General features: G+C 43.3%; 1 protein-coding gene across 2 annotated transcripts in view; it reads left to right on the plus strand.

Moving 5' to 3' along the window:
* The window catches only part of EFHC2 (EF-hand domain containing 2), a 202288-nt gene that overhangs the window by 24202 nt on the left and 157396 nt on the right, over nucleotides 1–20690 (plus strand). Inside the window, exon 2 of one of the 2 annotated variants that reach the window (XM_081793385.1) lies at nucleotides 1313–1501. In XM_081793385.1, the coding sequence (XP_081649511.1) occupies nucleotides 1313–1501 (189 nt within the window). Of the gene's footprint in view, nucleotides 1–1312; nucleotides 1502–20690 lie in introns of those variants that run through there. The other variant, XM_081793386.1, reaches the window with a different exon arrangement.

Below are 20690 nucleotides of genomic sequence, written 5' to 3' on the forward strand. Positions count from 1 at the left end.
CTATCTGCTACAATAAATACTTACATTTGTTTATTTTGTAAAATATTTTGAGAGCGAGCGAGAGAGCGCACACACACGAGTTGGGGAGGGGCAGAGTGACAGGGAGAGAGAGAATCCCAAGCAGGCTTCACGCTGATGGGGCTCAATCCCACGACCACGGGATCACACTCTGAGCTGATATTAAGAGTCAGGCGCTTAACCAACTGAGCCACCCAGGCGCCTCTGTTTACATTCATTTGTTATGTGTATTCATTTATTATTTATATTTAGCTCCTTGTGCACAGGGGCAAAGGATATTTGGGAATGGATTTCTTAGGCCAGAAGGCATATAGACTTTTCACATTCCTAAGTATTGCTGGACCTCTCCCCAGAGGGATTATCTCCTTTACTTTCTTACTAGCAGGTGCATGCGAGTTGATGTTGGCCCCCATCTTTGCCAACCCTTGGTAGTATCGTCCAGGCCTTTCTCTCTCTGCCCAGGTCGCCAGAAAAGACGGGAGGGCAGTGAGGGAAAAGGACAGCGAGGTTTTAAAATTAGGATGACAGTGGCAGCTCTGAAGAATTTCCACTTATGTTTGTTTTAATGAGGAAACACTTTTATTTTCTGCATTGGTGAAAATAACTTCTGTGGGAAAACCATTGCATTTTTACTCTGAAGTGGAAGACTTTTTTTCTTCCCTGTTTGCATTCTTAGCAAATAAGTGGAATAGACCAATTAGCAAACTAATGTTCTAAATGTTCACTTGCAGTCAGTTATTTTTAACTGTTTTAAACAGCATGGAGCATTGGGTTTATTCCTCTTGCTTTTCAAAGTTTTGAATTTGCTAAGATGAACTGAAAATGTGACACAACTTTCTGGGTAAGGATTGATCAGAATTTTTTTTTTGCCACTCGTATATGCATTTTGTAATGGGCAAAGTAAGCTACGGGAGATGTGGTTTACCTTTTAAAACAGCTAAGACACGGGACACCCGGATGGCTCAGTCGGTTGTGCTTACGACTCTTGATTTCAGCTCAGGTCATGATCTCACAGTCGTGGGATCGAGCTCCACGTCGGGCTCCACACTGGGCGAAGAGCCCGCTTAAGATTCTCTCTCTCCCTCCCTTTCTCTCTCTCTCTCTCCCTTTCTCTCTCTCTCTCTCCCTTTCTCTCTCTCTCTCTCCCTTTCTCTCTCTCTCTCTCTCTCTCTCTCTCTGCCCCTCCCCCTCCTCCCCCCACCCCGGGTCAAAAATAAAAAAAACAAAAACAAGAAAACAAGACAAGACGTAAAGAGTAACGTCAGTCATTTTATGTTGTCCTTTGCGTTCACAGGTGGAAAAGGAGAAGTTCCACAAATCTCAACATTGGGGCTTTTGCAACAATGTTAGGATGCTGGTGAGTGAAGATAAACCTGGAATAGGTGGAGAACTGCTTCCTGGGCAAAAGATGAAGCCTAAATACAGTGACTTTCCTAAAGGAGTGGGAAGCACCGCGCCATCCTGGATAGCTTTTGATAAGCGGGTGAGTCACCTGACATTGGGAGCCACGCAACCTTAACCGGTTACACGTACGAAATAATAGGTACTGAGAAAATGGGAGCCCTTAATGTAAATGTTAAGGCTAGTTCTTTTGAAAGGACACATTCAAGAACAAAAGTACCCTTGGGGCGCCTGGGGGGCCTGGTCGTTAAGCGTCCGGCTCTTGGTTTCTGCTCAGGTCATGATCTCTCGGTCTGTGAGTTCGAGTCGCACATCTGCCTGCTTGGGATTCTCTCCCTCCTTCCGTCTCTTTCCCTCTCTCAAAATAAGTAAACTTTAAAATAAAGGATAAAAGTACCCTAAACAAACGAAAGTTATCCCTGCTTCTCTTTCTGACCAGGCACACTGGTTGCCGGTGAACAATGTTCACCTTTCTTGCCTAATGCTTATCAGCTTTCCTGTCCTCTCCTCTCTGTCCCTCTGTGGCCACTTAGAGTCTGGTCAGAGTGTCACTTTGGCTTAGTGAGTTGCCAGTAACTAAGTCATTTTGTTTGATTTGAAATGTGCCATCAAATAGCCACAGAAAGATGTCTTCTCTTTTCTGCATATTAATTATGGTTCCCCCTCCCTGAGAACCAAAGGGGGACATGGCAAGAATTCTAGAAGTGAAGGAAAAAGGTGCCCTTATTAGATAAGAATCTGAACTTTTTAATGTGTATGTTTGTGCACATAACACACACACACATAATGGCGTATTGATCACTGATCGAGGCAATCCATTTGAATATCTTAAAAGGGACGAGGATCAAGGGGCGGCGGCGGTGGGGGGTGGGGAACACAAGGTGACCAGTTATTTCCCATAAGGCAGCGGAATGGATATGTTGTGTTTACCACACAACCCTGTGTCATGGCCTCCTGTTCTGTTCTCCAAAAAGGGACCTGTTATTAGATTATTTAGGGTCCTGTAATTAAAAAATAATTCAGGACTAGATAAAGAATTCAGACCTTAATATGCTTAGTTTACCGGGTGTTTTTTTAGCAGCCTTAGCATGGATTAGTTGGCAGTTCTTTGATTCCAATTAAAATGTCTTCAAATTTGGTAAAAAGTGACATATTCTGTGTCATCTGTGTTAGAGTTGATCAATTAGAGCACATATTTTTTTTTTTTTTTTTTTTTGAAGCCCAGTTCTGACACTTAACGGAGATCTAACAGACTGCAGGGGAGGCTTCTTTCCGGGGAAACCATCTCTGCTTTGAACATGAACCATTATTTCTCTCTTTCTCTCTCTCTCTTTAAATGTTTTAAAAAATTATTTTCCGTCCCTGGCCCAGTGCAGGACGCAGAGTTCAGAAGCAATTTCTGGGCTAGCTTCCCAGGATGGATCATGCATGGTTCCCTGTTATTATCGATCTCCTAGGTGTTTGCACATCATCATTCTGGAATATTTCATTTGCGAGGGACAAAGAAAAATTTCCTTTTTTTACTTCTTGTGTCAAAAAGAGGGTATTGACAGTAGCTTAATCCACTACTGAATAAGTAATGTTGTAGGTGGCAATATATTAAACTGTTCTCTTGCACTGAAAGTAGAGAATTCATTTTATTTCATGTTTTTCTCAATATTTAACATGTGCCTTTCAAACCTATTTTGCAGCCCTTTAATTACTTATAAAATTATGTAGAATATTTCATGAAGTTGGAATAATTTTAGCTTCAAACTACTTGAGAAAATGAAGAGCTTGCTCATTTTAGCCTAACTAAATGCAACATAATTCTTTCAGTTATTTTGTTGGTCAACTTCAATTAAATATTCATTGAGCTTTAAATGAGACACGAAGACTATGAAATATTTACGTGCTCTGATGAGATTGTGAACTACACACTGGCTCCTGGTTAATACCCAGAGCAAATTATAAAGCGCTTTCCACATTCGTGGTCCAACAAAACAAGTCAACACCTGTTAATCATTTTTCTTAAAAATGAGACATTTTTCACTCGTCGCCAGTTTTTCTCCTAGCTTTTAATCATTGCAGTTTATCTAGGGTTACATTCTCAAACCGCAGAAAGTAGAAATCAAGGCAGTTCTTTGGAAAGTGTATTGAAATCTAATGTTTTTTTTAGGTGTATTTCTTTCAAGGGAGACAGGGACGGTGCGAGCTGGGGAGGGGTAGAGAGAAAGGGAGAGAGAGAGAATCCCCAAGCAGGCTCCACGCTGTCAGCACAGAGCCCGATGGGGGCTCAGACTCACGAACAGTGACATCGTGACCTGAGCCGAAGTCAAGAGTCAGACGCCTCACCGACTGAGCCACCCAGGCGCCCCTCGATATCTCATATTTGTAATAGATGCCCCTGGCACCCACCCGCCCAGATCCACGTGTTGCGTGTTGCTCTTGGCCGAGGAGCATTGGCATCAGTACCCGGAGAAACCTGGACGGTTGCGCTGGCCCCTTCACCACAAGAGGAGGCAACAGATGACTGATGATTCGTCAAGGGCAAAAAGATGAGCTGCTTCGGGGCGCCTAGGGGGATCAGTCGGTTGAGCATCCGACTTTGACTCAGGTCACGATGTCAACAGCTGTGTGCGTTCGAGCCCCACGTCGGGCTCTCTGCTGTCGGTGCAGAGCCCGCTTCAGATCCTCTGTCCCCCCCTCTCTCTGCCCTGCCCCGCTGCGCGCTCCCAAAAAACAAACAGATGCTCAAAAACAAGACAAAAGCGAGCCTCTTCGAGGCCGGACAAGTCCGTAGTGTGGATTTAGGCCCCTGCCCCCTTGTGCGTCAGGCCAAGGCTAAACTTTACGTGAGATTGCACTCTTGCTTGGCTCATTTCCCTTCCCTTGGGTGCTCCTCTCACTCTTCAGACGTGTCTCCTAAGAGTGTGCCCATAATAAATCACATGGGCCTAACTCCCTGTTTCAGGCCCTGCTTCTGCAGAGCCCAGCCTAAGACAACATTCTGGGTTTTATCTGTGCTGCGGGCTCCGAGCTGTTAGCACAGAGCATGACGCGGGCCTCAAACTCGGGAACGGGGAGATCATGACCTGAGCTGAAGTCGGACGGTTAACCGGTTAACTGACTGAGCCACCCAGGCGCCCCACTCTCCCCTTCATTCTTACGGAGGGAGCACCAATTTTCTCCTGCTGATGTGGCCACTGTAGAGTGTTCACCTGCCCCAGGCTTCTTGAAGCCAGGGCTGGCTGGGTGACTCGCTTCTGGCCAGCGATGGATGGGATGCAGATTTATTGGGGAGGGCTCCTGGGAAAGTTATTTTTCTAATTAAAAGAGGCCCAGTGGATCTGTTTTTCCTGCTCTGTGTCCTACCTTTGTTTTCCTGTGTGGAACTAGGACATAATTCTTCAGCCATCTTGTGAGCACAGCAGGTATTAAAGGAGCCTAACACCCTGCTGGCACCATGGAGGCGCGGTTTCAGGCCCGGGCTGCCTCTTTCTGGACTTCTTTTGTCAGATGTTCTCAACCCAGGGAGGCCTCTGCAAATGTGTGGAGATGTTTTGGGTTGTCGAGGCAAGGGGGGCCCTTGCCTCGGGTGCAGAATTCAAAGAGCACCCCAGACCTCAGGAATCAAGAGAGATAATATTTTAATGAACCGTCTTGAGGAAGCAGAATTAACGCCCACATTCACGATGAACAAAATAGCAATATTTTATATAAAGACCGGCTCAGTAACCGCCATGCTGTAATACCGATTCCATCTTTCTTTAACATTTCGGCATTCTGATGTTTGGTTTCTCATGGAATTCTTGCATTCCTTTGGATGTTTTAAATCGCCTTGCCCTTGGGCAGTCCGTGGTCCAGAGATGCTGCTGCTTTTAAGTAGCTGGGGGCCAGCTGTGTATTTTACATCCTGCAGTATGGGGAGGGCAGCCCCAGGCTGGGGACGAGAATGGTCTTCCTAACACGCCAGTCGGGCTGCCACTGAGAAACACAGTCCTACTTGCCAGAACCCCCTGGCGTTCGTTGGCGGGATTTATGCAAATGGCCAGAACGGTTTTGTGTGATACCGCGCCCGTGCCTCCCCGCCCCCCCCCCCCAAAGACTAGCTATTTCACTGAATTCGTTTAAATTCAAGCAAGCACATATTCACCCACGCCAATTAGTGCCAGTCGTTATCCCAGCACCTCCGCGAGGAAGAAGCAGACGTGGATGATTGCTCCCTATAGATGAGGAGTCATTTATTTGTAAGAAGCAGGCAGGGACCAGGGTTCTGAGACCGTGTGTTGGAGGCACTGGAACTAACTACCTGTGTGACCGTGGCTTCATCACCTCACCTCCGAGTCTCCGTTACCTTGACTGGAATGAGAGCCTGGGCTGGCTGATTACTTTTTTTTTTATTTTTTTAAAAAGTTTATTTATTTTGAGACAGAGCAAGCAGGGAAGGGGCAGAGAGAGAGAGACAGAGAGAGAGAGAGAGAGACAGACAGACAGACTCCCAAGCAGGCTCTACACAATCAGCACAGAGCCCGATGCAGGGCTGCAGCTCACAGACTGTGAGATCATGACCTGAGCTGAAATCAAGAGTTGGACCCTCAACCAACTGAGCCACCCAGGCGCCCCTGACTGACTCATTTCTAAAGCCCTTTAACCTCCGGCGGTCCATGCTCAAGACTTTTTAGGCTTAGTGTGTGACATGTCGTCTGTGACTCAAGGCAGCTTCTGCTTGTTCATCCTAGAACTGAGCCCACATCCTGGATCTCCTGGCCTGGGGTTCTTTCTAATGGCACCAGGTGCCTACGTTACTAATTGAAGTTTAGCATTTAGTAGTTGACGATGTGTTGCCGTTGTTCTTGTATATGATCGGCCCTTAGTTGCTTTTATAAAAAGTCAGACTAGTTAGAAATACTCCAATGACTGAATGTTTTTAGGACTTTTGTCTGGGTGTTAAGTGCCATTTGTCTCAACTCTACAATTATGCCGTCATTTCTTTTCCTTTGGCAGTGGCTCCTAGTTAGCCTAATTGGTTTGCTATTTTGCAAATGACTCTATTATAGTAAGTGGCAGGATAAAGGTTGATCCTATGGGGATGCATGCATTTCAAAATATTATTTCATTTTTTCCAGCTCCTGTAAACATAATCATTATAATCAGAAGTACGGGCCACAGAATTAGAATTTTAATAGCTTTGCATTCATGGACATGGGGTTTGTGGTACGCTGAGTATGTGGTACCGTGTGAATCTTTACACTTTGAACAATATAAAAATAAATATTTAAAACACGATCTCTGTAGCGCCTTGATTTTTTTTTTTAAAGGTTTAAAAATTTTTACTTTTTTATTGACGTGTAGTTGACCTATGATTTGTTGGTTTCAGGTTTACAACATAGCGATTCACCAATTATATATATTAGGAAGTGATCACCGTGGTAAATCTAGCTACCATCTGTCACCATACAGAGTTGTTACGATATTCTTAACTAGCTGTAGATTACATCCCGGTGTCTTATTTATTTTATAACTGTATTTCTGTATTTTAATCTCCTTCTGTATTTTGCCCATCCCTCTACCCACCCCCTCCCCTCTGGTAACCACCATATTATTCTTTGTATCTATGAGTCTATTTCTGTTTTGTATTGTTTGTTCATTCGTTTTATTTTTTAGATTCCACATAGAAATGAAGCCCTACAGTATTTGCCTTTCTCTGACTTATTTCACTTAGCATAATGCCTTTTGGTCCATCCATGTTGTTGCAAATGGTAAGATCTCATTCTCTTTTATGGTTGAATTATAAATATTCCATCATATATATATATATATATATATATATATATATATACACACACACACACACACATATATACACATATATATACACACGGACATATACACATGCACATATACACACGCACATATACACACACATACACATACATATACACACATATACACGTATATATACACATATGTGTATATATACATACACATATATACACATACGTATGTATATATACATACATATATACACACACATACACACACATACACACATATACACACATACACACATAGACACACACATAGACACACAGAGACAGACACACACACAGACACACACACACACACACACCACTTCTTTATCCATTCATCCATTGGTAGACACTTATGTTGCTTCCATATCTTGACTGTTGTAAATAATGCCGCAGTGCAGTGAACATAAGGGTGTGTGTATCTTCTCAAATTAGTGTTTTCTTCAGATTAATACGCAGAAGTGGAATTGCTGGATCATATGGTAGCTCCAATTTTTAATTTTGTGATACCCCTCCACACTGATTTTCATAGTGGCACCATTTCGCATTCCCACCAACAGTGCATGAGGGTTCCCTTTTCTCCACATGCTCACCAACCCTTGTTATTTCTGGTCTTTTTGATAATAGCCATTCTGACAGGTGTAAAGTGATATCTCATTGTGGTTGTGATTTGCATTTCCCTGATGATTGGTTATGTGAAGTTCTTTGCATCTGTCTGTTGGTCATCTACATGTCTTCTTTGGAGAAGTCTGTTCATGTCCGCTGCCCATTGTTTCGTTGGATTGTTTTTTTGATACTGAGTTATGTGAGTCTTTCATATACTTTGGATGCTAACCCCTTATCAGTTATATTATTTGCAAATACCTTCTCCCATTCAGTAGGGTGCCTTTTTGTTTTGTTGATGGTTTCCCTCACTGTGCAAAAGCTTTTTACTTTTATGTGGTTCTGTTTGTTTAGTTTTGCTTTTGTGGCCTTTGCCTGAGGAAACCCAGACTGATGTCTAAGAGCTTATTGCCTGTGTTTTCTTCTAGGAGTTTATGGTTTCTGGTCTTGCATTTAAGTCTTTAATCAACCTTGAGTTTATTTTCGTAAATGGTATAAGAAACTGGTTCAGTTTCTTTCTTTCTTTCTTTCCTTTTTTTTTTTTTTTTGCATGTAGTTGTCCAGCTTTCCCACCACCATTTGTGGAAGAGATCATCTGTTTCCCATTGGATATTCTTGCCTCCTTTGTTGAATATTAATTGACTATAAGCGTGGGTCTTAGTCACGTGGGTTTGTTTTTGGACTCTATTCCACTGATCTATGTGTCTGTTTTTGTGCCCGTACCTTACTGTGTTTTGATTACTACAGCTTTGTAGAATAGTTTGAAATCATGGAGCATGATACCTCCAGCTTTGTTATTCTTTCTAAAGACTGCTTTGGCTATTCAGGATCTTGTGTGGTTCCATATGCATTTTAGGATTATTCTAGTTTTGTGAAAAATGCGCCATTGGCATTTTGAAAGGGATTGTATTGAATCTATAGATTGCTTTGGGTGGTATGGACATATTAACAATGTTAATTCTTCCAATCCATGACCATGGTATGTCTTTCCATTTATTTGTGTCGTCTTGATTTTCTTTCATCAGGGTCCTAGTTTTCAGAGTTTACCTCCTAAGTTAAATTTATTCCTAAGTATTTTTTTCAGTTTTTCAATTAAGTTTTTAATTTCAATTCCAGTATAGTAACACATAGTGTCATATTCGTTTCAGGTGTACAATATAGTGACTCAATTCTATACATTACTCAGTGCTCATCACAACGAGTGTGCTCTTAATCACCTTCACGTGTTTCACCCATTCCCCACCCACCTCCCCGCTGCTAACCATCAGTTTGTTCCCTATAGTTAAGAGTAAACTTTGTCTCTCCCTCTTTTCTCCTTTGCTCATTTGTTTCATTTCTTAAATTCCACATATGAGTGAAATCATGCGTTATTTGTCTTTATCTGACTGACTTCTTAACAATGTACTCTCTGGCTCTACCCATGTCATTGCAGGCATTTTTTTTTTTTTTTTTTTGGATGCGATTATAAGTGGGATCATTTCCTTCATTTCTCTTTCTGACAGTTCATTATTAGGGCATAGAACGCAACAGATTTCCGTCTGCTGATTTTGTATCTTGCACCTTTACTGGACTTATTCTAATAGTTTGTTTTTGGTGAAATCTGTAGAGTTTTCTGTGTAAAGCATCCTGTGATCTGTAAATAGCAGTTGTAATTCCTCCTTTCCAACTTGGATGCCCTTTATTTCTTTTTCTTGCCCCATTGCTCCGGCTAGGATTTCCAAAAATGTGTTGCAGAGAGGAGGGGGGAGTGAGCATGCTTGTGCTGCTACTGATTGTAGAGGAAAAGCTTTCAGCATTTTACCATTGACTACGATGTTAACTATGGGTTTGTCATACGTAGCCGATAATGTGGCGTATTATGTTGATTGATTTGTGGATATTCAATCATCCTTACATCCCTGGACTAAATCCCACTTGAACTTAGTGTATGATCCTTTTATGTATTGTTGAATTTGGTTTGCTGATGTTTTGTCAAAGTTTTGCATTTACGTTTATCAGGGATTCTGGCCTGTAATTTTCTTTTCCTGGGGTGTCTTTGGTTTTGGTGTCAGGGGCATGTCGGTTTCACGGAATGAGTTGGGGAGGGTTTCTTGCATTTTTTTGCAATAGTTTGAGAAGGATATTAGGTATTAATTCTTCTTTAAATGTTTGGTAGAATTAACCTGTGAGGCCGTGTGGTCCTGGACTTTTGTTTGTGGGAGGTTTTTTGTTTTGTTTTCTTATTTAATTTCATTACTAGTGATGGGTCTGTTCAGATTTTCTGTTACTTCCTGTTTCAGTCTTAGAAGATTGTATGTTTTAGGAATTTATCTGTTTCTTCTAGCTTGTCCCATTTGTTGGCATAAAATTGTTTGTACTAGTCTCTTATGATTTTTTGTATTTCTGTGGTATATTTCTCTCTTATTTCTTTTATTTATCCCCTCTTTCTTTTTTTCTTGATGAGTCTGGCTAAAGGTTTATCAATTCTGTTTATTTTTTCAAAAAATCAGCTCGTAGTTTCATTGATCTTTTCTGTTCTTTTTAGTCTCTATTTCATTTTTTTCAGCTCTGATCTTTATTATTTCCTTCTTTCTACTAACTTTGTCTCCTTCTACTTTCTTTGCCTTCTGTTAATCATTGTTTCAAAGTCTCCTTTGGGGGCGCCTGGGTGGCTCAGTCGGTTAAGTATCCGACTCTTGGTTTCAACTCAGTTCAGGAACTCATGGTTCCTGAATTTGAGCCTCGAATCCTGCTGTGCACTGAGAGTGCAGAGCCTGCTTGGGATTCTCTCTCTCTCTCTCTCTCTCTCTGCTCCTCCCCCCCCCCCCACTCTCTGTCTCTCTCTCAAAATAAATATATAAAATTAAAAAAAATATTTTGCCTGATGTAAGTATTGTTACCCCAGCTTTCTTTATTTGCATGGAATATCTTTTTCCATCCCTTTACTTTTTTAAAATTTTTTATTCTAGAGAGAGAGATAGACTCTAGAGAGAGAAAGAGAAATGACTCTCGTCCATTACTTTCTTCTTCTTTTACTCTCTTCCCTTGTGGTTTGGTGACTTTCCTTACTGTTATGTTTGAATTCCTTTCTCTTTATTTTTTGCGTGTCTATTATAGGTATTTCGTTTGTGGTTACCATGAGGTTCATATATAAAATGTATATAACGGTCTATTTTATTTTTAAATGTTTTTATTTTTAAATGTTTTTATTTATTTTTGAGAGAGAGGGAGCCAGAGCATGAGTGGGGGAGGGGCAGAGAGAGAGGGAGACAGAATCCAAAGCAGGCTCCAGGCTCTGAGCTGTCGGCACAGAGCCCGATGTGGGGCTTGAACTCAAAAACTGTGAGATCCTAACCTGAGCCGAAGTCGGATGCCCAGCCGACTGAGCCATTCAGACACCCCTGTAACCGTCTATTGTAAGTTGATGGTGAATAAGTTTAAGCATCTTCCAAAGTCACTGTGTTTTTGTCCCCCCCACCATGTTTTGTACTTCTGATATCATATTTTATATTCTATTGTTTTGTGACTTGCTTGACTAATTATTGTAGGTTTAGATGATTTTACTACTTTTGTCTTTTAACCTTCATACTAGCTATGTAGTTGGTCGATCTGCTATATTTATATGTTTACCTTAACCAGTGATATTTTGTTCTTTCATAATTTTCTTATTTCTAGTTATGGCCCTATACTTTTTTTTTTTAATTTTTTTTAACGTTTATTTATTTTTGAGACAGAGAGAGACAGAGCATGAACGGGGGAGGGGCAGAGAGAGAGGGAGACACAGAATCGGAAGCAGGCTCCAGGCTCTGAGCCATCAGCCCAGAGCCCGACGCGGGGGTTGAACTCACGGACCGTGAGATCGTGACCTGAGCTGAAGTCGGACGCTTAACCAACTGAGCCACCCAGGCGCCCCATATACTTTCTATTTAAAGAAGTTCCTTTAACGTTTCTTGTAAGACTGGTTTCGTGTTGATAAATTCCTTTAGCTTTTTCTTGTCCAGGAAACTCCTCATCTCCTTCAGGTCTAAGTGATAACCTCGCTGAGTAGAGTATTCTTAATTGTAAATATTTTCCTCTCAGCAATTTGAATATATCATGCCACTCCCTTCTTCCCTGTACAGTTTCTTCTGAAAAATCAGTTGATAGTCTTATGGGGGTTCCGTTGTGCGTAACTTGTTTCCTCTCGTGTTTTTTTTTTTTTTTTAACGTTTATTTATTTTTGAGACAGAGAGAGACACAGCATGAACGGGGGAGGGGCAGAGAGAGAGGGAAACACAGAATCGGAAGCAGGCTCCAGGCTCTGAGCCATCAGCCCAGAGCCTGACGCGGGGCTCGAACCCGCAGACCGCGAGATCGTGACCTGAGCTGAAGTCGGACGCTTAACCGACTGAGCCACCCAGGTGCCCCTCCTCTCGTGTTTTTAAGATTCTCACTTTATTGGGGCGCCTGGGTGGCTTGGTCGGTTGGGCATCCGACTCCGGCTCAGGTCATGGTCTCACGGTCCGTGAGTTCGGGCCCCGCGTCGGGCTCTGTGCTGACAGCTCGGAGCCTGGAGCCTGCTTCGGATTCTGTGTCTCCCTGTCTCTCTCCGCCCCTCCCTAGCTCGTGCTCTGTCTCTCTCTCTCAAAAATAGATAAATGTTAAAAAATAAAATAAACAAAAAAGTTCTCACTTGAACTTTATTCGCACATTGATTATAATGTGTCTTGATGTGGATCTCTTTGGGTTCATCTTGTTTAGGACTCTGTGCTTTCTGGACTTGGATATCTATTTTCTTTGCCAGGTTAGGGAAATTTGCAGCCATTATTTCTTCAGATAGGATTTTCGTCCCTTTCTTTCTCTTTTCTCCTTCTGAGACCCCTATAATGCTAATGTTAGCACACTTGATGTCGTCCCAGAGGTCTTTTAAACTGTCCTCATTGAAGGTAATTAATTAATGTGCTGTTCTGATTGGGTGATTTTTTTAAAATTTATTTATTCACTTTGAGATAGAAAGAGCAAGCTGGAGAGGGGTGGAGAGAGGGAGAGAGAGAGAATACCAAGCAGGTTCCACACTGCCTGCACGGATCCTGATGCGGGGCTCAGACTCCCGAACGTGAGATCATGACCCGAGCCGAAATCTAGAGGCTTAACTGACTGAGCCACCCAGGCGCCCATGACTGGGTGGTTTCTACTACTCTGCCTTCCAAATTGCTGATCCCTTCTTCTGCAACCTCTAATCTGCTGTTGATTCTGTTTGGCGGTGTATCTGTGTGCTTTGTGCACCCTCTTGCTGTGGCTGGGTTGTGACTGTTGGGGACTTGCTGGGCCATGGGGCTGGCTATGAGGTCCAGCTGGGACAGCCACCCCGGAGGGCACTAGTGGGTGGGGCAGGCCCCCCCCCCACCCCGAGGTTCCACAGCCTGCCACCTGTACCTGCTGGGTGTGGTGGGACAGGGAACAGGTTGGGAGGAACATTGGTGTTGGCCGAGTGCATCCAACCAGGGTGATAGGGTGGGGAGCCACTTGGGTTGGGCTCCCAGCTAGGGCAGGCGAGTCGGATAGGGTGAGTCTGCGGTCGAATGTGATGCTAGCACAGTAGATGGAGAGGTTAAAAAAAAAAAAAAAAAAAAAAAAAAAGACACCTGCCAGTGCCTGGCCTGCTAGGTAGAAGGGAAGTTAAAAAAAAAAAAAATGGTGCTTGTCAGTGCTTGTGTTCCCAGGGAACGTTCCAACAGATCCCTGCCCCCGCCCCGGGACACACCCTGCACTTAGTGGATCTTCATAGGTCACCCAGGCACTTTTCAAACTACTCCCTATACACTGAGACTCACTTTAAGAGCAGGGTCTCTGTTTACTCCTGCCATTCGGGCCTTCCTGCACGTAAGCCCCGCTGGTTTTCAAGGCCAGATATGGGGGCTCATCTTCCCAGCTCGGGTCCCCTGGGCTATGGAGCCTGATGAGGGGCTTGGACTCTTTGTTCCCTAGCGGCAGGCCTCTATGGTTGTGAGAACACTCCTGCTTATGGGTTGCTGCGCTGGGGTGGGGGGCGGGATCCCGGATCCCGACTGACCTACGTCTCTGCCCCTCCTACCTTTCTCAAAGTGCTTTTTTGTCTTTTTGTCTTTTGTTGTGTATGATCCATTCTGCTAGGCCTCAGTTCGTTCTCAGCGTTCTTCTGTGTGTAGTTGTGGGTTTTGGTGTGTCTGGGGGAAGAGGTGAGCTCAGCATCTTCTTACTCCGCCATCTTGATACTGTCTCTTGATTGTAGGTTTTTTTTTTTTTAATGTTTATTTTTGAGAGCGAGACCGAGCAAGTGTGTGTGTGTGTGTGTGTGAGCAAGCAGGGGAGGGGCAGGGAGAGAGGGAGACACAGAATGGGAAGCAGGCTCCAGGCTCCGAGCTGTCAGCACAGAGCCTGATGCGGGGCTCGAACCCACGAGCTGTGAGATCGTGACCTGAGCCAAAGTCGGACACTTGACCGACGGAGCCACCCAGGCGCCCCTAGATTGCGTTTTTAATTGAACAAGTTGGCTTATTACTCACTGCGGTGAGAGAAGACCCATACCCTGAGTTATCGAGGGATGTCTAAGCGAGCAGGTGTTAGAAAAGATTTACTGTAGGATCTGGGTTTGTGTTAGCTAATTTGCTCTGGATTGGGCTCTGTCCGGAGGCAGAGTACTTTTACGATTGTGTATCTTCATGCACTTCATTCATAGGGACTCCTGTGATCTAGGAGAGGAGAATGTTTGGCATTTTGTAGTTTGGACAGTTTTCACGTTCTGTCTGTGTTCAGAGTTCAGACATGATTATGGAGCGGACTTTATTTTTGTCTCGATCCATCATAATGGATCACAAGCGGTCTTGTCTGAGGCCGGTGTTCTCGGAACGTGTTCATGTTCAACAGGAGGACGCCAAGGCCTGGGGTGGCTGCCTTTTCCTTCTCGCCCAACGCCAGCCAAGAGTTTGGATTTTCCTACAGGGCTATCAAGGAGCGATCGAACACATTAGAATCTCATATGATTAGCAAAGAGCAACACGTGAACACAGATGCTGGAAGTTTTGCCCAAGGCCACTTGGGAATGTTAAAACCTCTAATTAGAGTCTATAAAAATAAAATACAATTCCATTTGCAAAAATAACTGGAAAATGTGCCAGATATTCTACCTTTCAGCCAATACCCCAAATGTCAAATGAAAATTTTTCAGTGGGTTTATGCAATTTTCAGATTATCTGAATTCTGTTAGGATCATTTAAGAAAAGACATCGATATGTATAATCGTAACACAATGGGATTACAACACATTGCAATTTAAATCCCAGGCTTTACATCAGGACTCCATTAATCTTCAGCCAGTCTCAGGAAAGCACTCCAAGGGCTCACCTGGAATCAAACGTATCGTGCCCCAAATTCCCAACGATGCATTCTGCATTTACCATTAAGTATAAAACACAAAGTTCCATTCTTTAAGTGTATGTTAAAGTGATAGTTACCAATTTCATCCTACAAAATGGGTTCCTCTGATCTTTTTTTTTTTTTTTTAACATTTATTAATTTTTGAGAGACAGAGAGCATGAGCTGGGGAGGGGCAGAGTGAGAGGGAGACAGAATCCACAGCAGGCTCCGGGCTCTGAGCTGCCAGCACGGAGCCCGACACGGGGCTCGAACTCATGAACTGTGAGATCATGACCTGAGCCGAAGTTGGACGCTTAACTGACTGAGCACCCAGGCGCTCCTCTAATCTTTTTTTTTTTTATTTTTTTTTTTAACGTTTATTTATTTTTGAGAGACAGAGCACAAGCAGGGGAGGGGCAGAGAGAGAGGGAGACACAGAATCTGAAGCAGGCTCCAGGCTCTGAGCTGTCGGCACAGAGCCCGACGCGGGGCTTGAACTCACAAACTGCGAGATCATGACCTGAGCCAAAATTGTATGCTACACCAACTGAGCCACCCAGGCGCCCCTCCTCTAATCTTTTGAAATTCAAAAGACATGTAACAGAAACAGAACCCCAAATTGGGACTAAATGTCTCTCTCACTAAAGAGGAGAGAGTTCTTTTTCCCCTCTTTTCTAAAATCTAGAATGCTAATAATTTATGATTTATAATAACTTATGATTTATAAGCATCTACTTATTAGACGAAATTTTAAGACCATCTCCTCAGGCCTAAACTTTTTATCAGTAACTAGGCCTAGGGCTTATTCTCATTAGCCCGAAGTTAAAATCGTATTTTTCATGGAGTGTTTATGGCTTAAAAAGATCAACAGTAGCAAGTGTTGGGAAAGGATATGGAGAAACTGGAGCGTCCATATGTTCCTGGTAGGACTATAAAATGATACTGCCATTTTGAAAGAAAGTTTGGCAGCTTCTTAAATACTTAAACTGATACTTAACCACGTGACTCAGTAATTCCACTCCTGCAGATCTTTCTAAGAGAAATTAAAACATAATTAGTGGCACCTGAGTGGCTCAGTTGGTCAAGCATCCGACTTTTGATTTCGGCTCAGGTCATGATCCCAGGGTTGTGGGATTGAACCCCTGCATCAGGCTCTGCGCTGAGCGTGGAGCCTGCCTGGAATTCTCTCTCTCTTTCTCTCTCGCTCTCCCCCTCTGCCCTTCTCTCCCATTCGTGCTCATGCTCTCTCTCGAAAATAAACAAAAAAACCAATTAATGAAACAGACAAAACCTTGTACGTGAATGATTATAGCATTATTACTCATGATAGCCCAAACCAGGGAATCGCTGCTATGTTCATTAACTGATGAGCAGGTAAACCAAATGTGGTGTAACCATTTCAGTGGAAACTCTTCAGTTATAAAATGAAACTACGGAGACCTATTGCATCATAGATGATCCTCAAAAACATACTAAGTGAAAGAAAGCAGACGCAGAAGACTTTATGTTGTATGATTCCATCTATCTGAAATGCTAGAAGAGGCAAATATATCCGAGAAAGCAGATCAGTAGTTGCAGGGGGCTGGCAGCGGGAGGGGGAACTTTTGAGGAGGGCGACTGAAATGTCCTAAACCGCATTGTGAGGATGATGACACAACTCTATAAACTTACAGAGTCACTGAACTGTATCCTCACAAGAAGTAAATGTTATGATCTACATAGTTGAATATATTCGTTTGCTAGGACTGCTATAACAAAATACCATAGACTTAGTGGCATAAACCACAGCGATGTATTTCCTCACTGTTCTGGAGGTTTGAAGTCCAACATCAAGGTGCCATGGGATGGTCTTCTGTGCACACCAGTTTTTGGTTTTGTTTCTGTTTTTTTTTTTTTTTTTTTAAACATACAGTCTTTGTCATACGGGCGACTTCATATGACTCCAAAATGAGTTGCCGTGCGGTTTGTTGACTTACATTTTTGGCTGATGTACATTTTGTTCTGAGTTTTTAAATCTGTTGAGTAATGTTCATTCACGTACTTTCTCTCTCTGAATACAGACTAGCTGCAGGTTTATTGGCAACATTTACAAACTTACCTTCCTCGATTTTGTATTTGCAGAATTATGCCCTATGTAAGTTCACCCCTTTGTAACCGTGATGGTGGGTTATAGTAGAACACGTTGACTGTATAATCTGTTTTTTTTTAATTTTATTAGAAAAAATTCTTTTGTAATGTTTATTATCGAGAGAGAAGAGCATGAGCATGGGAGGGGCAGAGAGAAGAGGGAGACGCAGAATCCGAAGCAGGCTCCAGGCTCTGAGCTGCCAGCACAAAGCCCGACACGGGGCTCAAACTCACAAACCGCGAGATCACGACCTGAGCCGAAGTCTGACACTTAACCGACTGAGCCACCCAGGCGCCCCAATCTGTGTTCTTTTTTTAAGAAATTATTATTATTATTTTTTTAAATTTTTAACGTTTATTTTATTTTTGAGACAGAGAGAGACAGAGCATGAACGGGGGAGGGTCAGAGAGAGGGAGACACGGAATCTGAAACAGGCTCCAGGCTCTGAGCTGTCAGCACAGAGCCTGAGCTGTCAGCACAGAGCCCGACGCGGGGCTCGAACTCACGGACTGCGAGATCATGACCTGAGCCTAAGTTGGCCGCTCAACCGACTGAGCCACCCAGGCGCCCCAAGAAATTATTTTTGAAATAATTCTTGACTTACCAGAAATGACAAAAATGATACAAGGGAGTTCTTCTGTTCTCTTTTCCCAACGATAACAGCTTCTATAACCATAGTACATTATCAAAACCAGGGAATTGATATTGGTAAAATACTAAACCCGTGGACCTTATATGAATTACACCAATTTTTACATGCACACCTATTTTCTTCCTAGTTTATAGTTCTCTGAAGTTTTACCATATGGATAGATCTGTGTAACAACCACCACAATCAGGATATGGGATAACTGTATTTCTTTCGGATTTTGTGGCTTGAGGCTTCAGGGTAGTCAACTTTAATTTCTTAAAATCAACTTCGCCGAGGGAGGAATAATTTTGTCTGTGATAAAATGTGCCCATTTTAAGCATTAAGATCCAGGAGTTGTGACAAATACCGGGATCTGTGTAACCATCCCCTCAGACACCGTATGGAGCTTCTGTACCGCTTTAGGAAGTTCCCTCGTGCCCCCTTCCATTCAGCCCTTCATCCATTGCTTAGACTTCCATCACCATAGATTAGTTTTGTCTCTTCTTTTCTTTTTTTTTTTTTCTTGTTTTAGAAAAATCCCCTTTAAAAAAAAAAAAAAGTTTTTATTTCTTTTTGAGAGAGCGAGGGAAGCAGAAGAGCCCGCTGCAGGACTTAAACTCACAACCTGTACGATCACGACCTGAGCTGGAGTCAGGCGCTTAACCCACTGAGCCACCCAGGCGCCCCTAGTTTTGTCTGTTCATATAAATGGGAGCCTTCCATTGTGCCCTCCTTGGAGTCTCAGTCACTGTTTGTGACTTAAGATTTGAGGCACAGCTTTGAAAGTATTTCATATGTAAACAAAGTGCAGCCAATTCATGTCATAATCTACTGTGGCGCTCTCTGAGTGTTTGTGTAATCATTTCTCGTTCTCTGGATTGATGGCCCTTTATTTTTAAACACGCCAGTCTTCTATTTTCAAATAAATTACTCTCCTAAGCCCCTTCAGAGGTTTTTTAAACATTTTAAAGCATTAGAATTGTCCATATCCTTCTATTTATTTTAATTATTCTCTTCCATTTAAATTCTCATTCTTCCTATGAAATTCCTCGTGCTGTTTAGTGTGGTAATAGTTCTTTTAATAAAGAGAGTTCTCCAGGGACACATGTCATTATCGTAAACCTTTTATCAGAGGTTTAACTAATTGGGGGAGCATGGTTGTTTCCAGGGCCTCAGAAGTGGGGAGGGGGGGCAGGGAGAGCCAGAACGCCACATTATGCAAAAGGAGGCCAGATGCTTACCTCCATTTTTTTTTCAATGTCCCATTTCCTTTCCTCTTGTCCCCTCTCTCAACCTTTTCATCCCTCCTCCTTCCATTCTTGTGGCCTTTTTTCTTTCTTTTTCTCGTTTACAGGACTTTCTGTCTTTATTCTCATTCTCTTTGCTTTCATTTTTAAAAAAAAAATTTTAATTAATTTTTAAGTTTATTTATTTTCAGAGAGCGAGCGAGCAAGCAAGGGAGGGACACACAGAGTGGGAGACAGACAGAATCCCAAGCAGCCTCTGCATTGTCAGCGCAGAGCCTGATGCAGGGCTCGAACTCTAACCGTGAGATCATGACTTGAGCCAAAATCAAAAGTCAGATGCTTAACCGATTGAGCCACCCAAGTGCCCCATTTTTTTAAAATTTTTTTTACTGTTTATTTTTTATTTTTGAGACAGAGAGAGACAGAGCATGAACGGGGGAGGGTCAGAGAGAGGGAGACACAGAATCTGAAATAGGCTCCAGGCTCTGAGCTGTCAGCACAGAGCCCGACACGGGGCTCGAACTCACGGACCGCGAGATCATGACCTGAGCCGACGTCGGACGCCTAACCGACTGAGCCACCCAGGCGCCCCACAAGTGCCCCATTTTTTAAAAAAAATTTTAGAGCGAGAAAGTGTGAGCAGGAGAAGGGCAGAGAGAGAGAGCTTATCTTAAGCAGGCTCCCTGCTCAGCGTGGAGCCAGATGCAGGGCTCGATCCCACAACCCTAGGATGATGACCTGAGCCAAAATCAAGAGTCGGACATTCAACTGACTGAATCACCCAGGTCCCCCCTCCCCCATTCGTTTTTATTCCTCTTCCATCGTGAGGGTCCCATTTAACTTTCTTCCCTCTCTCTACTTTTATCTTCCTTTGTTTTAGGGCTTGCAGTTGCCAATGACCTCTCTTAGGAGAGTATAACTATCACGGTCCTCGTTGGCATTGTTATGCCAGGTCTTTTCCCTTCCCTTTACCCCTCGGGTTGGACCCTGGGTGTGTACGTCACCCCAAATGGAGTGTTGTTTGAAATGAACTCTGTGTATGGGTCAGATACCCCTCGGGAACATGGTGCTCCTGCGACACCCCCCAGTGCGAGGCTCTTTGGTGTAGCTTTCCGGTCAGACAGGTGGGTTCAGAATGTGGATTTATCACTTATTGCCTGTTTCTTCTTGGCTATGTTGTTTTTTTTTTTTAATTTTTTTTTTTAACGTTTATTTATTTTTGAGACAGAGACAGAGCATGAACGGGGGAGGGTCAGAGAGAGGGAGACACAGAATCTGAAGCAGGCTTCAGGCTCTGAGCTGCCAGCACAGAGCCCAACGTGGGGCTCGAACTCACGGACCGTGAGATCATGACCTGAACTGAAGTCGGCCGTCCAACCGACCGAGCCACCCAGGCGCCCCATCTTCATGGCTATGTTTTTGACTTCCCTTGGTCTCAATTCCCTTATCTGTCCAGGATGAATAACAGACCCCCCCCCCCCCCCCGCCTTAGAGTTGCTGTGGGCATCAGATGGACA

The sequence above is a fragment of the Panthera onca genome, chromosome X, assembly GCF_046562875.1.
Source record: "Panthera onca isolate mPanOnc1 chromosome X, mPanOnc1 haplotype 2, whole genome shotgun sequence".
Classification (NCBI taxonomy): Eukaryota; Metazoa; Chordata; class Mammalia; order Carnivora; family Felidae; genus Panthera; species Panthera onca.